The sequence below is a fragment of the Oryza brachyantha genome, chromosome 8 (genome assembly GCF_000231095.2).
Source record: "Oryza brachyantha chromosome 8, ObraRS2, whole genome shotgun sequence".
Taxonomy (NCBI): domain Eukaryota; kingdom Viridiplantae; phylum Streptophyta; class Magnoliopsida; order Poales; family Poaceae; genus Oryza; species Oryza brachyantha.
The window spans coordinates 3,869,456-3,887,937 of NC_023170.2; the positions used below are offsets into that span (position 1 = coordinate 3,869,456).

Genomic DNA, 18,482 nt, shown 5'->3' on the forward strand with positions numbered 1-18,482 from the left:
AACCAGTTTATATGGCTGACAAATTTGTTGGCTAGAGGACTCCTCCATAAGAACAAAGGTCTGCCACGACATCAATTAAAATGAATGACTCAGGAATTAACTGGACAGTTTAAATATTGTATGGACCTAAATTAAATAAGTGCAGTGACTTTTGTGCCGCGAACATCTTCAGTATAGAAAGAGAGGGATTACTAGCTGATAACCATATAAAAGGAGATTTCTAGCACCATGTGTAAATCACTAAAGTTCAGCTGTAAAATAACAACACCCACCAAAACCATTATAGCAACATATTTGCAGAACATGTGCGTCCATAATAGATTTGTTTTTTGGCTAACAATACTAAACAAGGTTGGCTATCTTAAGGGGAATTTGTCCCCAACTCCTTAGCAAGTTTCTTTGCCAAAACCTAATTTGAGAATCATAGTTAGTCTTACATAACTGCTATCTTAAAAATTGGCTCCTTAATAGGGTTGAAAGTGATTCGGATAATTTTTGACCGACCGGATCATTTTTCGGATTCGGATAGCTTCGGTCGGATAGTTCTGGAAATTTTCGGATTCAGAATCGAATTCAGATTTTTTTTCTTCAGATACAAAAACGAATACGTTAAGGGTGATATCCGTCGGATTCGGAAAACGGTCGGATACTATCCGGATTTTTTTTTTCAGATATCTGGATCAGTGCATCAACCATTCAATCCAATCAGCTCAACCTAAAGAAGTCCATCTCAACGGCTCAACCAATGTTAACTTTATCTGGTTCTAACTAACTGGCTTCAAACATTCTAGACGTCTATGACCTCACAACCGTCATGAATGTTTCTTTTTTATTATATTAGTAATTACTTATATTTAAAAATATTGATGAGTTATATACTTATATTAAAAATTAACCGGTTATATTTCTTCAATGACTTGTGAAGCTTAGTATAAAATGTTTTTATGTTCCGATTAATATTCGTCACCGTATTCGTTTCGATTCGTATTCGTTCCGTATTTGTATTCGATAATATTTGATTATGTTTTTATATCCGAGGTTCTGATTCCGATTTCAATTTAAAAAAATATGAATACGAATATGATATAGCTAGTTTTCGACGGTATTCGATTCGTTTTCATCCCTACTCCTTAGTCCTTGCGTTCAGGAGGACAGAGTAAGAGTGAGTCTTCTCGGGACAATCGAGCTGTGTATTTTCTTCTAGATAGTAAGAGAACATATCTAGCAAGGGGCGTTACACTTGGAGCAACGAGCAGAGGAGACCAACAATGGTGAAATTGGACCGGATTCTGGTGACGCGTCGCTGCAAGCCCTCGTCACCTCAGCCTCAGATCACTGCTCCCTGTCACTAACCTGTGGGCATGAAATGGCGAGGATGAGACGTTTTCGCTTCGAAAACTTTTTCCGTTATGCTAGATGATTTCGAAGAGGTGGTCGAGGCAGAATGGAACAAGGAAATCAGAGGGGAAGATGAGATCATTCACTTGAAGCTCTCGAGTCATAGTAAGATGCTCACGAGATGGGGCCAGAAGCGGATGATCAGTAAATTGTGGCTACAGATCCAGGTCGCCACAGATCGAAGTCATCTTCCGGCTTGAAAAAGGCATAGGAGAACGTACAGAACACTGACAGAAGAGAGGTGAGGTGCCCTACGACTACGAGCCACCCTGAAGGGAAGATGTCGTCTTACGCTAGCTTCGCTAGAAAGAATCAGAATGTGCTTTCTTCAACTTTCTTCCAATTGAAGATCAATGCCAGAAGAAGGAAGGAAGCTGTTGATCCCATGTCTGGAGCACGAAGGCCGGATCACCACCACTTAAACTGACCTTGGAGAAGTGGCCAAGCAGTACTTTGTGTCGATAATGGGCAGGCTATCGACAGACTCCAATCTCATTAGATTCAATCAAATCAACCACAGACGTATCAAACTGGAATTTTAATATTTTGGTCCTTTTAAAAAAATTATTTTATAAATAGATCTATGAAAAAACTTATTGTATAAATAGATCTTTTTGACCGCGCCAACATTGGCACGTATAGGCATTGGCGCCGTTCTCCTGACACACGAACCTAACATTTTCATTTGGAGGACGGATTGATCTCTCGGAGCTACAAGTGCTTTTCATGCAAGATGGAGTTTGGGGTACCATCAAAAAACTGCCAAGTGACAAAGCACCTAGACCGGACTGGTACAGACGCCTCTTCTGCAAGACCTGTTGAACACCTAATGCTAATGGCAACACTAACAAAGTTAATTCCAGAGTGAAAACAACCAGCACTTACAGTGCCTCAACAAAGAAATGATCACCCTGATCCCCAAGAAAGCGGGAGTGCAGGACTACCGGCCAATCTCACCAATAAACAGCTTCACAAAGCTAACAGCTAAATTGATGGCAAGGAGCCAGGGGCAGATTTAACATGGCGGCGGCGGGAGCTCAAGACCCCGCTACCCCCGTTAAAGCTATTAAAGCTCTCACGAATACCCCTCCTAAAATTTTATAGCAAAGATCAATAGAAGGAGGAAAGACTAAATCTCTATCTAACTTATTCAGGCCTCTCTGATCTCGCTAGCTAGATCCAAACAACATTCATCATAGGCAGATCAATACATGAGCATTTTGCCTTCCTAAAAGGAGTTGTTAACCTTTTACACAAGCAGCGCAAGCCGGCGATCGTGTTCGAGCTAGACATCACGAAAATGTTCGACGTGGTCTCATGGTCCTTCCTCATGTCATTCTTCAAAATAGAGGCCTCGGCCAAAAATGGAGAAGCTGGATTTCCTCCCTTTTACCGGCCAGTGCATGCATTTGAACCTTTTTTTTTTGCCTTATATCTTGATTTATCTCTTTTTGCCTTTTACCTGCCAGTGCAGTTTTCATTTATTTCTTTTTTACCTTTTATATCCAATACAAACTACAATCAGTAAATTTAGGAGGCAATTTACCTTTATTTTTTAAAAAAGAATTTAGGTAGAAATACAATTAACAACAAAATAGAATCGGAATATCACTAGGATTTTGTTTCTGTTTTTTTTTAAAAAAACAAGCACATGTTTTGCCTGAATGGGATATAAAATTCACGTCCAATTCAGATTTAAGTCCCAATACAACACCACCACTCGTTACTGTTAATTGTAATAATAAATAAATAAATTAGAACTAAAAGGTTCTTAGTAGCCGCCATTGTTTAAAAGTGAACATTTGCGTCAACTAAAAAAAAGAACTACGACGCAGAGTGTTTAGTATGCCTATATCTTTCTTTGATGTCTAAAGATCACCCATCTTATTTAATTTATTTATAATGTTAAGGATAATTTACTATTCTCATTTAAAGCTTCCCGATGCAGCATACGCTTTACAAATCAACTGTACGGTGACCATGATTTATTATTCCTAAATTGACACGCAATTTATTTTCAAAACTTTTTTTAAATTTATTTTAATTTATATAGTTAAAGTTATCTTAACCCGGTGTAATGCACGGACATTTTTGCTACTAAATTAAAATGAATTGTCTGTGGAATCAAACGTCTGTACTGTGGACCTCAATCTAATGAGGACAATGGGGTTTTCTTGTGGTAAATTAAAATCGTCAGTCTATGGCGAGGGATTAACCTTCTTCTATGCAATATTAATATGATTTGAGTGGAATATTAATATATGAATTCATTAGCTTGTAATGACACTTAAATTTAATAGAGGTCTGTTAAAAATTAACGTTAAGTGGGCCAGAAAATAAAACCATTAATGGGCTATATATAGCAATTAATCTAGCTCCTCAGCCATACTTAAATAACAAATGATCCAACTAGAAAAAAAAACAATGATCGGATATTAATTACCTGGCACGGGGTATTACTACTAACATTCAAACATGATGTCCGTGAAATTAAAATAATACAAACAATAAGTAACAATTAAGGTACTTCAGTCCTTTTCGATGCATGTTGCATGACTAAAGTTGCAAAGTCCATACCAAATCCAAATCAATCGCCATCTTTCAGAAGACTGCATTGGCTCGAGTAAATAAATGTTTTGAGATATGTTGAAAATTAGTGCCAAATTAAAATAATATTGACAACTATCAACAAGTTACTGCCGTCTTTTTCAGGGTTAAATAAAGTAGCAACATCCATATCCAATCCAAATCAGTCGCCCTCTTTCGATTGCGTGTATTCACCCCCATCTTTCCCCTTTTACTTATACTTGTAAACCAAAATTTAAATTTTCAACCTTAAAATAAAATCAAAGTTAACTTTTTATGGTTTTCACCGAAAATTTATTTTCTAGCTTTGTCTTTCAGATAGCTAGAAATTCAGATATAAAGTTTTATACATAAATTAATTTTTGTTTATAAATATACCGTTTTGATTTTTTACAAAACTATGGCCCTTTCAACTTTTTTATTGATTATTTTCTATTTTTCAAAACATGATTTCACACCGGTTTCTCAACTGATCAATGGTGGTTACATGTATAGTTGTAGCGCAATTGGTAATAAAACCCCAGCTAAATTATTTAGTTGTTCACTTGGAAAATAAGCAATCTCGAATTCCATTAATTAGAGTAGTATTTCTCCAAAGCATGTGGCTAAATATATATGAGTAAAGTACGGTAGTTAAAGTTGGTGCCATGGGGCATCTAGCTAGCCCTTTAATTAATTTGTTACTTGGTATATATATTGCATAATTACTAGCAGGTTAGTCCAACTTTCTGACGCAGTCTGCAACTAATATAGACGCACGCAGTCACCAATTGTTGATAGTACTGCTTGTTACTTTCAGGTAGGGATCTTTTTGTCGTTCATATGGGCACGAATACATGCTACCTCCGTCTCTAAATGTTTAACGTCGTTGGCTTTTTTATATACGTTTGACTATTTGTCTTATTCATTTTTTTTCAAATATGTAAAGCTATATATGTGCATAAAAGTATATTTAACAATAAATACAATGATACAAAAATAATTAATAATTATGTAACTTTTTTGAATAAAATGAAGAGTCAAACGTGTATAAAAAAGTCAAAGGCGTCAAACATTTAGGAATGAAGGGACTATATACAAGCGGTTCAAATCAAAGTCATATATAAAAGGAGTATTCACATATATAGAGATGTCATTTACGAGATATGTACCTTAATAAGGCCTTTTAATTGCAATACCTGGTCAATATTGAGTGAGCCAAGAGGTGACTGCCACCAAAGCCATGAGCTCCACTCTCGTCCACCACCGATTAGGGGCACAATGACGGCAGTGAGTGGGCATATTGTCCTTGTTAGCTGTGCTGAGTTCAGATCCTTTTCAGTACTGCTCACTGACATGTGCTCACTGACATGTGTGGATCCAACGTGCTGTAGAAACAGTACTACAGAGGGTCCGACTTGATTTCGATGTTTGTGGTAGTGGATGGATCTAGATGACCAACTGGTTGAGTTCTTTTTTGTTCAACATCAATTGTTGAGACATGTGAGGGAAGTTTGATCGACACAAACCATGAACCGCTGATTTTTGATATTGTTTTTATGCTTGGTTTGAGAAAGACAAGGAGCCAATTACTGCATATAATTTTGTAAAGCCAGGGACAAAAATAATGGTTATGTAGATTTCTGCCAACTATAGTTGTAGAGAAATTCTACGATTCTTAAGAAAGTATTAAATTTTTAGTATAAAATATGTTACCTAATACATGAATTTACCATTTTTTCATAAAAAATAGAGAACCTTAGGTTACTTTCTTTAAGAATAGTAAAAAAAAAGCTTGTGCAGAGAAATTTTATGGACTTTAGTAATATGTATTTTCTCAATCTTTAGGTTGGTGTTCTATGTAATTTTATTGTTTTTAATCAAGATGTGATTTTGTAGTCACCCTTGTTCAATTTGAAATCTCCAATAACTGGTTGTAGTATCTTTCAAGCAATGCTGAAATGAATTTCTTTATCTAAAATTGTCATGGAAAATTTAATTAACTAATAAAAGCAAAACAGTTAAGGTTTGATATATAAAAATAATATCAAGAGGAGCGTCATGAACAATACTTTAGTGAACTTACTTTTTCACTAATATTTATAAATATACAATTAAAAATAAAAATATGTATCAATGTTGAAAATGCCGAATCAAAAAATACGGAGGAAGTACTTGATACCTCAATCCGAAAAAAAAAATGAAATGGTCGACATTTCCAACATAAGTCGCCATCATGCATCCAATGGGATAGATGGACGTCATGTCAAAACTAACCTGGGTTATTCTAAGACCTTGTTCACTTCCTAATTTTTTTTCCAAAAACATCGTATCAAATTTTTGGACACCTAAATAAAGCATTGAACATAAATAAATCAAAAAACTAATTGCACAGTTATGAAATAAATGTTGAGACGAATCTTTTGAGCCTAATTAGTCCATGATTAACCATAAGTGCTACAGTAACCAACATGTGCTAATGACGGATTAATTAAGCTCAAAAGATTTGTATCGCAGTTTCTAGGCTAGCCGTGAAATTCGTTTTTTCATTCGTGTCCAAAAACCCCTTCCGACATTCGGTTAAATATTTGACGTGATACATCTTCCAAAAATTTTCTCAATCTAAACACCCCTAATAATTATATATGTTCGTATTGCTACCGTTAAAATTTGCACTCCCTCTGTCAACTATGGGAATCTGGATCATACTTTCAATCACCCTTCCATCTGTCATTAAATGAGGGGCACCAAAAGCTTTTAATTTCCTTAACTTTAATATATAGGAGTACTAAACAACGTAGAACTGCCTATATTGTTACATGGATGAGTATTGCATAACTAGCTGATTAGGTTTCTGTTTTTTTAACCTGATAACAGGGTTTAAATCCTAGATTTTTTACTTAATTATTTGGGTAAAAAAATGCACGTACTTATGTGCAAAATAAGGAACGCCGAGTGGTGGTAACTTTACAGAACATATTATTTTATCACACGCCCTCTTATAAACAATTAAACATGTGTAGTATAAGGATAAATTTGATTTTTTTACATGAAAAATAAGAACCATAAATCGACTGCATGCTGGTCAGGGGATGTCTTCTTCAGCTAGATCTACATCCAAGAACTTGCCACTGCTCGCAAGTTGAGCACTTGCCCAGCTTAAGCCATTATGAGGAAACGTTAGGAAGAGATACCCTTATTGAGATGTGATTTTTAAATTGTTTCATATCTTTGGAATTTCATATAGTGTATAGACACTTTTTAGAGATTCTCCAAAAACTAGCCTAGATCGAATACTTTTTGTCTTAGAAAGATTTTAGAGACATCTAGTGATATTTACCTATTTATCTTTTAGAACTTTCTGTAGGCACTTTAACTTGACTCATATGTGAAGGCACTTTCTTGAAACATTTTAACATATATATAGAGGGACTTGCTAGTAGGTTAATCTATTAGGTGAATACATATAAGTAACACACAGGAACATATAAATAAGTCATAGGTTGATATGATTAGATCATTGATGATAGTACCAGTGTTTTCAATGAATTTTAGTTTGCATATCTGCATTAACTTGGGAATATTTATATGTTTGTCGATCTCTTTTTTCACAATTGTGTCCTATGGTCTTGTATGTGTAAAAAACATATCTATGGAAATACTTGTCTCGCAACACATGTCTTTGAGTTGCTTTAGTAATATTTCAAAGCTCTTGATGAAATAAAAATTTAAACAAGGTTTTGAGTATTGCATTGTGTATACACTTTGATGTCTTATATTCTCTCTTTTGAAAATCTTGATGAAGGCATTGTCAAAGAGGAAGAAATATACACAAATATATCTTGAAAGGGGCAAAAACAAAATTATGCTTCGATTCTTAAATATAGTCGATTTTTTTGTTTTTATTGCAAAGGAACGTCAAATATAGTGGAGACATTCTTGTTATTGAAAAGAGGAGAGTTTTTCTTGTTACTTATGATTTTTGAGCAATTTATGTGTTAGAGATGTTGCCAATGTGTTCATCAATGGGGACTTGTAAGATCATGATCATGATTAATATTTTGTGAAGAATAACTATCTTTGGAAATTATTTATTTAATATAAATTTGCTTCAAAAATTAAATGTGTTTATATTGGCATGAGTGCGTGTAACTAATATGGGTCAGGTTATGATGTCTATGCCTGGAACGATTGGTTTGGCTATATATGTGCAGCTGAATTGAGGTTAAACGTGCTCAATTGCGAGGACTAGACTAGGTTCAGTGATGAACTGGGGTCCAGTACGGTCACGATATCATGTGACTTTTTTGAACTTAAGTCATTAGAGATCAATAACGGTTAACGGTGGAATCGAGACTAGGTTCAGGGAGGAATTGAGATCTAGATGGTCAAGGATGCCTAGTGATAGTGTTGGATACAAGATGACACATGTGGTATATGAACACTATGTGAGAATGTATTAATTTGTAACGTACTAACGTGCTTCACAAGTTATGTGTGCAAGCACTAGACAAACTGCAAAGAAATATGTATGAAAAGTTGACAAAGAAAAATATATTGATTTAATAAAGTTAATCAATCATTAAGTTATGTTCTATTGTTCTTGAGCGGTTGGATCGACGGTATGGGGAAATGTTAATATCGACAAGTTAGTCCGTTAACTTTATGGTTATTTTATTTCCACTAAAATATTTAACTAATTGGTTTTTTCTATCATCCCTCCCCTTAGTAGACTTGGTCTTATATTTGGAGATCAACCCACCATGGCGCATTACCTGTAGAGATAAAAAGGATCAGACGACGGACGTCCCCGGCCGGCGAGCTCTGCTGCGCCATTCATCCACGACGATGGATGGATGCGACTATGGTACCTAACACATTTCCTGCATGCTAGCCTAGCTTAGCTGCTGATAAGTACGTACGTATGTACACACGCTTCGAGCAAATTAAATTATCTGATGAGACCTCGTCGTCGTCGATCTCCTTCTCCTTCTTCCCCGCCACGCGCGACGGATGTGATGCGTCACTAAGCTAACAAGTAGTAACAAGTGTATTGGTTGGTGTGTGTATATATAGAGAGCTGCCCCAAGATTCGATTTTTAGCCAGCAGAGATCGAGACAAGCTCGCTAGCTAGACTCACAGAGAGAGATAGCTAGCGATTGAGAGAGAGATGACGATGAGGCGTTGCAGCAGCGGCGGCGGCGACGGCCATGGCTGGCGGCGGCGGCTGTGGGTGGCGGTGGTCGCGTGCTCGTGGGTCGCAGCGGCTCGAGCTCAGGGCCAGACGAAGCCAGCAGCAGCAACCACTGATCCAGTCGAAGGTATGGGAGTATATACATACGCTAGCTAGCTGCCTAGCTGTTCGATCGGCGGCGGTTCCGCTGGTGCTGGAGATCGATCGACATGTTCGTTCTTGGATCTCTTCCGGCATGCAGCTAGCTCTGATCGGTGGGTCTTCTCGAGAAGAAGACGATCGAGTACTGTTGCATACGTGTTCCTCCTCCTCTTGTTCTTCTTCTTCTTGTTTTTCTTTTATTTATTTTTCTTGAGACTTCAGAGGGACGGACAGAGGCATGACATGACTATACGTGCTTAATTAATCCGTTGGTGCAGTTTGCATGTTGCATCATGCAACAGCTTGGAGACAAACTTTAGGCTTAGGCCACGTTTAGATGGCAAAATGTTCTGGGGAAGTGATCACATCGAACGTTTTACCAGATGTCGGAAAGAGTTTTTGGACACGAATGAAAAAACGAATTTCACAGTTTGGCTGGAAACCGTGAGACGAATTTTTTGAGTCTAATTAAGCCGTCATTAGCATATGTTGGCTACTGTACCACTTATGGCTAATCATGGACTAATTAAGCTCAAAAGATTCGTCTCGAGATTTCTCATATAGCTGTGCAATTAATTTTTCGTTTCATGCTCCATTTAAATATCCAAAAATTCGATGTGATGTTTTTGGAAAAAAATTTGGAAACTAAATAAGGCCTTAGCGATTACTCCATCCCCGCCTTAAAAATAGTCAACCTATTATAGTATACCGTCTCTCTAGGATGTTTGATTTTTTTCATATAATGTTTGATTATTTGTTTTATTCAAAAAATTACAGAAATATCATTTATTTTGTTTGTGACTTACTTTATTATCAAAGAACTTTAAGCATGACTTGTTATTTTTTATATTTACACTAATTTTTTGAATAAGACGAATAGTCAAACGTACATGTTACGTAACAAAATGGATGTATTACTTGGATAGACGGTTATCCTGTTTCGTTGTAACAACCCCTCTTAGAGCAAGCATAATAGTACACTATAAGTTGAGCAATATAATAGTAGACTATAAGTTGACTATAACTTGATACGGAGGAAAGAGAAAGAAGTGGGATTGGCTCTCATGCCAGAGGCAGCTATACACCAACTTCAAAAAAAATTATATTAAATATAAAGGTAACAGAAAGAGATAAGAGATAAAAATTATAGCTAACCTAGCTAATCTATTATATGTGTTGACTATAATATAAGCTTATAGCTAATAAGTTGGCTTTACTATTAAACTTGCTCTTGCTCTTAGATTGATTTTTTTGGGGCGGAATTAGTAGCGGGCAGAGTTAATCCTGACATATTATTAATTATTTCCTTCTTGGTTGTTCCATTTTTCGGGACCAAAGGTCAGAAGAGAAAACACCCATATTTTTGGTATGAACACACAAAAAAAAAAGTCAAGAGCTCCTCCATTAAGGAAATGAACAGGTTGTGTACTGGTCAGTAATTTCAGTGCTAAGCTTCTCTAGTTATGGTTACAAGTTGCTGATGGAGCAAGAAGTTATATTAACTCGGCCATCCAAATCTCTGCTTCGTGTTTCTGTTTCGTTCACGAATGGAGCAGTTTGGTGTGGAGTCCTTGTGGTTGTTGACTCTTAAAATTGTCACTTTTTCTCTCCGTCTCTTGGCCGTTGTTTTTCCCTCTCTCTTCTTTTTCAAGGCCCCGTTCAGTTCTAAAAATTTTTTAGAAGAGAGATTACATCGACACATATAGTCACATATTTAAATATTAAATATAGTCTAATTATAAAATAAATTTTGGATTCCGTTTGAAAACTGCGAGACGAATATTTTGAGTCTAATTAATCTGTTACTAGCATAGGTGGTTACTGTAGTACTTATGGCTAATTATGTATTAATTAGGCTTAAAAGATTCATCTCATGATTTTCCCCGTAACTATGTAATTTGTTTTAATATTCATGTATATTTAATACTTTATTTAGATGTCTAAATATTCGATATGATATTTTTGAAAAAAAATTTTAGGAAGCCTAAGTATCTCTAGTTTGAAAAATACACAGTAGTCTGTCCGCTCTTTTCCCCTCACCACAAGAAAACCTGAAGATTCGTAGTACCACCCTTAGAAAATTCCCAAAGAAAATCAAACGCTTTCCTAAGCACAGCGCATCAAGTTCACGAGAAAAAATAATTTTTATTTTCTTTTCAATCTATTTATTAGACATATTTATAATAAGAGTTTGATATCAGTTTAGTGCAAATTTGTATATTAAGGTAGATGGTATCAAGTTATTAATTTTTTATTTAAAAAATATGATAGCTCCAGATATATTTTAAGAATAGTAAAAAAGTTTTAATAATAATCCATAAAACAATAAATATCGAAATGTAATTTATAGTTCCGTCAGAAAGCACCGGTAACTTACTTTTTAAAGAATAAATTTAGGGGGAGTTTAGTTTGTGAAATGAAAATTTTTGCATGTCATATCAGAAGTTTGATCAGATGTCGGAAGGGGTTTTAGGACACGAATGAAAAAATGAATTTCACGGCTGGCCTATAAACCGCGAGACGAATCTTTTGAGCCTAATTAATCCGCCATTAACACACGTGGATTACTGTAACACTTATGGCTAATTATGTACTAATTAGACTCAAAAGATTCGTCTCCCGATTTCTTACGTAGCTGTACAGTTAGTTTTTCGTTTTATCTATATTTAATACTCTATTTAAATGTCTAAAGATTTGATACGATTTTTTTAGTTGAAAACTTTTGGAACTAAACAGCCCCTTAAGAAATATCTATGTGTGCCGCGTACATGTCAACGCAGCCGCGGCGCTGAGCACCATACTAGGGAGATGGCGCACGAAGCCGCCCAAGACGTGGAACACCACCGGCGGCGACCCCTGCACCGGCACCGCCATCGACGACACCAACATCGACAACGACCCCGTCATCAACCCCGGCATCAAGTGCGATTGCTCCTTCAACAACAGCACCGTCTGCCACATCACCAAGCTGTGCGTATTCCCCTCAACCCCCGTTTCAGCTTCCATGCAGGCAACTTGCTCGACGCATTGCCTCAAAGAGAGAAATATAATTGATGATGATTTGGATTGGGATTTTGCACGGTTCGTTTAGCAAAGCATGTGCTGCTGCTGCAGTATTTTTTTTTTTTTTTGGCTTGCTGTGAACTTGTCATCCGAGGAATTTTACTGATGATGTTTTTATCCAGGAGGGTGTATGCTCTGAATGTTGTGGGTCAGATACCTGCAGAGCTGGAGAAGCTCACCCATCTGGATAACTTGTACGGTGCCTAACATCTCTGCCTAACTGCCTTTATGATGGAACACATCTCTGTTTTAACATTTGATGATCAAACAGAAACTGTCAAATGACGTTTTTCAGTAAATACTAATATTGTGTATCTTATGTTCTTTCAGGAACCTCATGCAAAATTACTTGACAGGCCCCATACCATCATTTATTGGGAAATTTCCCATGAAGTACTTGTAAGAATTAATTCCCAATTATATATTTACCGTTCAGTATCTGCTGGTGCTTTCCCTTAACCATCTTTCTTTCTTATTTTATTTTTAAAAAGGAGCTTAGCAATCAATCCACTATCTGGACCACTTCCAAAGGAACTCGGGAACCTCACAAATCTCATGTCATTGTAAGAGATCCCTTCTTGCATATATCATTGACTTCTGGACTCTTATAATTGTATGGCAAAAAGTATTGCACAATTTCTCAATGAGAAAATTGGAAAAAATAAAACTCATGTCTCATATATTGATTGACCATGTCAGTACAATTCCTCTTTCCAAGTGTGTTTCCTATGCTGAAATACAAACAGTGAAACAATAAAATGAGATGATATTATGGATCATGAGCATTCCAGACAAATAAGTTATTCCTCTCCTTAACTATTTCCTTTTGTTTCAGAGGCATCAGCTTGAACAATTTTACTGGTAAACTTCCTGAAGAGTTGGGAAACTTGACCAAACTTGAGCAATTGTAATCCCCACACCCCTTTCACCAATTGATACTTTTGAAAGAACTACAGTATTAACAATCAAGATCTATATTGTTATACATGCTAGTTACCACAACGTTTCAATAACAGGTATATTGATAGTTCTGGCTTTTCCGGTCCATTCCCTTCGACGTTCTCAAAACTTAAGAACCTGAAGATCCTGTACGTTCAAGAACTGAGCCACAGTTGTTATGTTCATTGTGTTTCCATATGCTCATTGCTATGTATGTATATGGTTGTGCTTGCAGGTGGATATCAGATAATGATTTCACAGGGAAAATACCTGATTTTATTGGGAACTTGACTAACCTGGAGGATCTGTAAGAAACATAGTTATTTGTTATATCCTATGAATGAGATGAATAGAAAGCATGAGAAATAACTTTTCTAAGTGTATTATTTTCATTTGAATTAAGATGATAACGTTTTTCACTTCAGTCCTCAACATAAATGCTATGCTATGAATAAATTTGCATTGCCTTTAATGCATGCAAGTTGTTGAAATTGATAACATATTTTTCTTATGCTCAGGAGTACTTATCATCTTCCTAATTTCTTAAAGTATTAACTTGTAGGAGGTTACAAGGAAATTCTTTTCAAGGACCGATCCCAGCAAGTTTATCCAAGTTAACCAAGTTGACAAGCTTGTAAGTACTCTTTGGCATGATTTGTCCCTTGAAATTTGGGAAGAAACTTGTCTTGATGATGCTAAATACACCTATGCAGACGGATCGGTGATATTGTAAATGGGACCTCTTCGTTGGCCTTTATTAGCAACCTGACATCCTTGAATGTCTTGTATGTGACCTTCACCTTATTTTAAGTTTTAACTATAGATATTAATTTTGTTTATATTGAAAAATTAGTATTTTACTGAGACTGCATATTCTTTGTTTCAGAATATTGAGGAACTGCAGGATATCTGATAATCTTGGGGCAGTAAATTTTACTAAGCTAGCTGGATTAACCTTGCTGTAAGTTTTGTCATCATGGCATAGTGGCAGTTTATGTTGCTATTGGTTATTTTTTCTCGTAGTTTTATGTGAAGTGTTTACTCAAGTGATATTTCTAAATGAATGACACAGGGACTTGAGTTTTAACAATATCACAGGCGAAGTTCCTCAGTCCATCCTTAATCTGAAGAACCTTCAATACTTGTAAGGACTTCTTTCTGGAGACTTTTTCTATTACATAAACACCTCTCAAGCTGACTTCCATGTTTCATCGTCTTGAATGGCAACTCAATTCAGGTTTCTTGGGAACAACAGCCTTACAGGAAGCCTGCCAGATGTGAAGAGCTCCTCACTAAACAATTTGTATGCTAAAATAATTTAAGCATTGCAATGATATATTCATTTCATATGTTGGTAATTCTAGGCCTTTTTCAGAGATTTTTCATACAACGAACTCACGGGAAGCTTTCCATCATGGGCTACCAATAACAATCTACAATTGTGAGTTGAAATTTCTGAATTTTCTGATGAATAATGAAACATACACACTCAATATTGTGTGAAGTTCTTGCCTGACAAGTTATATGTTTTGTGTACAAGGAATTTGGTGGCAAACAAATTTAATATTCGTAGCAACAACAATAGGTACCTATGATATTTCATTTGCATGTGTTTATTTCTGACAAAAACTTTCTCACTATATTTTAATTATTTTTTCCATTATATACAGTATCCTACCTTCAGGACTAAACTGCCTCCAGCAAGACACTCCTTGTTTACTCGGTTCTCCAGAATGTATATTTTTTCACTCTTCATCATTTTTTGCAGTTAAGAAGGATCTCAGAATTTTCAACAACGGTTATAATTTTGTTCTTCTCAACTGCATGCAGACTATTCCTTTGCAGTAGACTGCGGAAGTAATAAATCCGTGAGAGCCTCAGATAATACTGTGTATGAAGTAGATGCTACAAATCTTGGAGGTGCATCATACTATGTTACAGGGCAAACACGATGGGGTATCAGCAATGTAGGAAAATTCAATGAGGCCCCAAATGGAAGTTACCTTATGTATAGCTCTCAGCAGTTTCAAAATCCATTGGATTCAGAATTGTTCCAAACTGCCAGGATGTCACCATCATCGCTGAGATACTATGGACTTGGGCTTGAGAATGGAAATTACACTGTTCTTCTTGAATTTGCAGAGTTTGCTTATCCAGACACACAGACTTGGCAAAGCATTGGAAGGAGAGTTTTTGACATATATGTTCAGGTGCATATTGAGCGCATAGTACAGTATTTTTTTACCTGTTTTAAAGAAAATTTTATGATCCTTGGGAAAGTACCTCAAGGTATCAAATTTTTAGTATAAATATTTGGTACCTCTAGTTATCTAATATCTAGAGGTACCAAAATTTTACAGCAAAAAATGTGGTATGTTTTCAAGGATAGTAAAATTATTTATCTTTTACCATTTATTAGCATATCCATTTGTGCAACTTGACATTTGATAGGGTGATTTGAAAGAAAGGAACTTTGATGTAAGGAAAATAGCTGGTGGAAAATCTTTTACTGCAATTAACAAAAGATACAATGCAACTGTATCGAAAAACTTCCTTGAGATACATTTGTTCTGGGCTGGCAAGGGTACTTGTTGCATTCCTACTCAAGGTTACTATGGACCGATGATCTCTGCATTAAGTATCACTCCAAGTAAGCAAACAATTAATTAAGTTGAAGAAACTATTTTAGTTTATTTTGATTGCTAAAACCCATTTTCCAGATTTTACTCCTACCGTGAGAAATGGAGTTCCAAAAAGGAAAAGTAAAGCGGGTGCAATTACTGGCATTGTGATTGGTGCATCAGTTTTAGTATCAGCAGCGCTACTTGGAATATTTCTGATGATAAAGAAGAGAAGAAAAGTGGCAAGGCAGCAAGAAGGTATCATTTAAGTGCAGCTATTTAGGGCATCCAATTTTTTAAATGATTTATTCTTTTCTATGTGTCCTTAAAAAATACAGAATTATACAACCTGGTTGGAAGGCCAAATATCTTCACAAGCGCAGAATTGAAATTAGCTACTGACAATTTCAGTTCTCAAAATGTGATTGGAGAAGGTGGATATGGGCCAGTATACAAGGTTAGAGGTTCTCAACTTTGTCTATGATAATTCGCATCATTGTGTACTAAGGCCGCGTTCGGCATGGGGCATAAGTTAACTTATGCCTTGGCACGGAAAACGTAGCAATAGATTAGTACATGATTAATTAATTATTAATTATAAAAAAATATAAAATAGATTAATATGATTTTTAAAAACAACTTTCCATAGAAAATTTTTGCAAAAAATACACCGTTTAGTAGTTCGGGAAGCATGCACGCGGAAAACGAGGGGGCTTAGTTAACTAACTGGTGGTGGCGAACGCAGCCTAAGTGCACTTGTCTTGCAACTTAATTAACTGTTGTACAATCAATATATGTATGTAACTCGGGGATCTTTCTATGATAGGGTAAGCTAACTGATGGAAGAATTATAGCTGTCAAACAACTTTCTCAATCATCTCATCAGGGGAAAAATGAGTTTGTGACAGAAGTTGCAACAATTTCAGCAGTGCAACATAGAAACCTTGTGAAATTGTATGGCTGCTGCATTGACAGTAGCACACCCTTGTTGGTTTATGAGTACCTCAAAAATGGAAGCCTAGACCGAGCACTCTTTGGTAAGTTCAGTTCTGCTCATCACCAACCCCTTGTTATGTTGTCGATCAAGGAGCTTCTTGCTTCATGCACTGTCAAAATTTTCTTCTCTGTATTATATCATGATATCAATTCTGAAGGACTTATTTCTCCATGTTCAGGACACAGTACCTTGAACCTAGATTGGCCAACACGCTTTGAGATCATTTTAGGTGTCGCTAGAGGCTTGACTTATCTTCATGAAGAGTCTAGCGTTCGGATTGTGCATAGAGATATCAAAGCCAGCAATGTCTTACTTGACATTGATCTCATGCCCAAAATCTCTGATTTTGGACTTGCCAAGCTCTACGATGAGAAGAAGACCCATATTAGCACGAAAATCGCTGGCACATTGTATGAACATTTCACCCTTTCTCTTCTTATGAGTTTACTTTTTAAGATGAAGCTAATCTTAGCTTATTTGACCTTTTGAAGTGGCTATTTGGCACCTGAGTATGCAATGAGAGGTCGTTTGACTGAAAAGGCTGATGTTTTCGCATTTGGAGTAGTTGCTCTAGAGATAGTTGCTGGCAGATCAAACACTGACAATTCCCTCGACAATGAAAAGATCTATCTCTTTGAATGGGTAAGTTGATAAATTGTCTTTTCATCCAAAAAAATATATCTGATTCTAGACGTCGTCATATAAATATTGTCTGTGTGTTAACTTATAGACTTGGGGGCTGTATGAAAGAGAGGAAGCAATCAGAATTTTAGACCCAAAACTCGATGAGTTTGACAGTGAGCAAGCCTTGAGAGTGATAAATGTCGCACTCTTGTGCACTCAAGGGTCACCGCACCAACGGCCACCAATGTCTAGGGTCATGGCAATTCTTACCGGAGATATTGAGATGACCGAGGTGGTGACAAAACCAAGCTACATCACCGAGTGGCAACTCAGAGGAGGGAACACTAGCTATATAAGCAGCACCTACAACTCTAGATCTACCACCAATGAATTTAGAGAGCAGCGGGAGAGCAGCCCTCTCACCCCGTCTCCAACTATAACCGGAGTCACATATGACGGAAGGTGAATGAAATTTGTTGCAAACCGTTTCTAGTCTTAGCTTGAAGTGACAATTTTGGACATTGTTGTATGTTCATGCAAGTTACGACAAACATACAGCATTATATTTTCCTGAATATTTCCAATGCCCATAAAGCAGCAGTCCATGTAATTTGTATATGTCAGTTGCATGCATGCCAATGTTGATTTATTGAATAAGTGTATTTACATGTATGTTTTAAAAGCATTTGGCGCCATTTTTAAAAAAGAATACTGACAAATTTGTTGGCTAGAGGACTCTTCCATAAACACGAATGCTTGCTACAACATAAATGGAAATGAATGGCAAATGAATCAAGTGTACAGTTACAAGAGGCTGTATTGACCTCACTCCAATGATGGCAATGGCTTTCTTCCAGTAAATATCTTCATTCTATATATGGCAAGAGAGGGGCCATTTCCTCTCAAGGATCAACATGTAGAGTGAAAAATCCTGATTTA

General features: G+C 36.3%; 1 protein-coding gene across 1 annotated transcript; it reads left to right on the plus strand.

Annotated features, from left to right (window-relative positions):
* Nucleotides 1-9,083: 9,083 nt before the first annotated feature.
* On the plus strand, nt 9,084-18,231 carry LOC102699525 (probable LRR receptor-like serine/threonine-protein kinase At1g56140). The gene is made up of 24 exons (XM_015840502.2): nt 9,084-9,285; nt 12,080-12,269; nt 12,485-12,556; nt 12,693-12,761; nt 12,854-12,925; nt 13,198-13,269; nt 13,379-13,450; nt 13,537-13,608; nt 13,864-13,935; nt 14,015-14,086; nt 14,188-14,262; nt 14,374-14,445; nt 14,539-14,604; nt 14,677-14,742; nt 14,842-14,886; nt 14,972-15,036; nt 15,132-15,511; nt 15,753-15,951; nt 16,022-16,180; nt 16,261-16,379; nt 16,749-16,959; nt 17,098-17,329; nt 17,411-17,561; nt 17,650-18,231. Exons 1-24 carry the CDS (start codon nt 9,135-9,137, stop codon nt 18,007-18,009), a joined length of 3,114 nt encoding a protein of 1,037 aa, XP_015695988.2. The 5' UTR covers nt 9,084-9,134; the 3' UTR covers nt 18,010-18,231.
* Nucleotides 18,232-18,482: the final 251 nt, after the last annotated feature.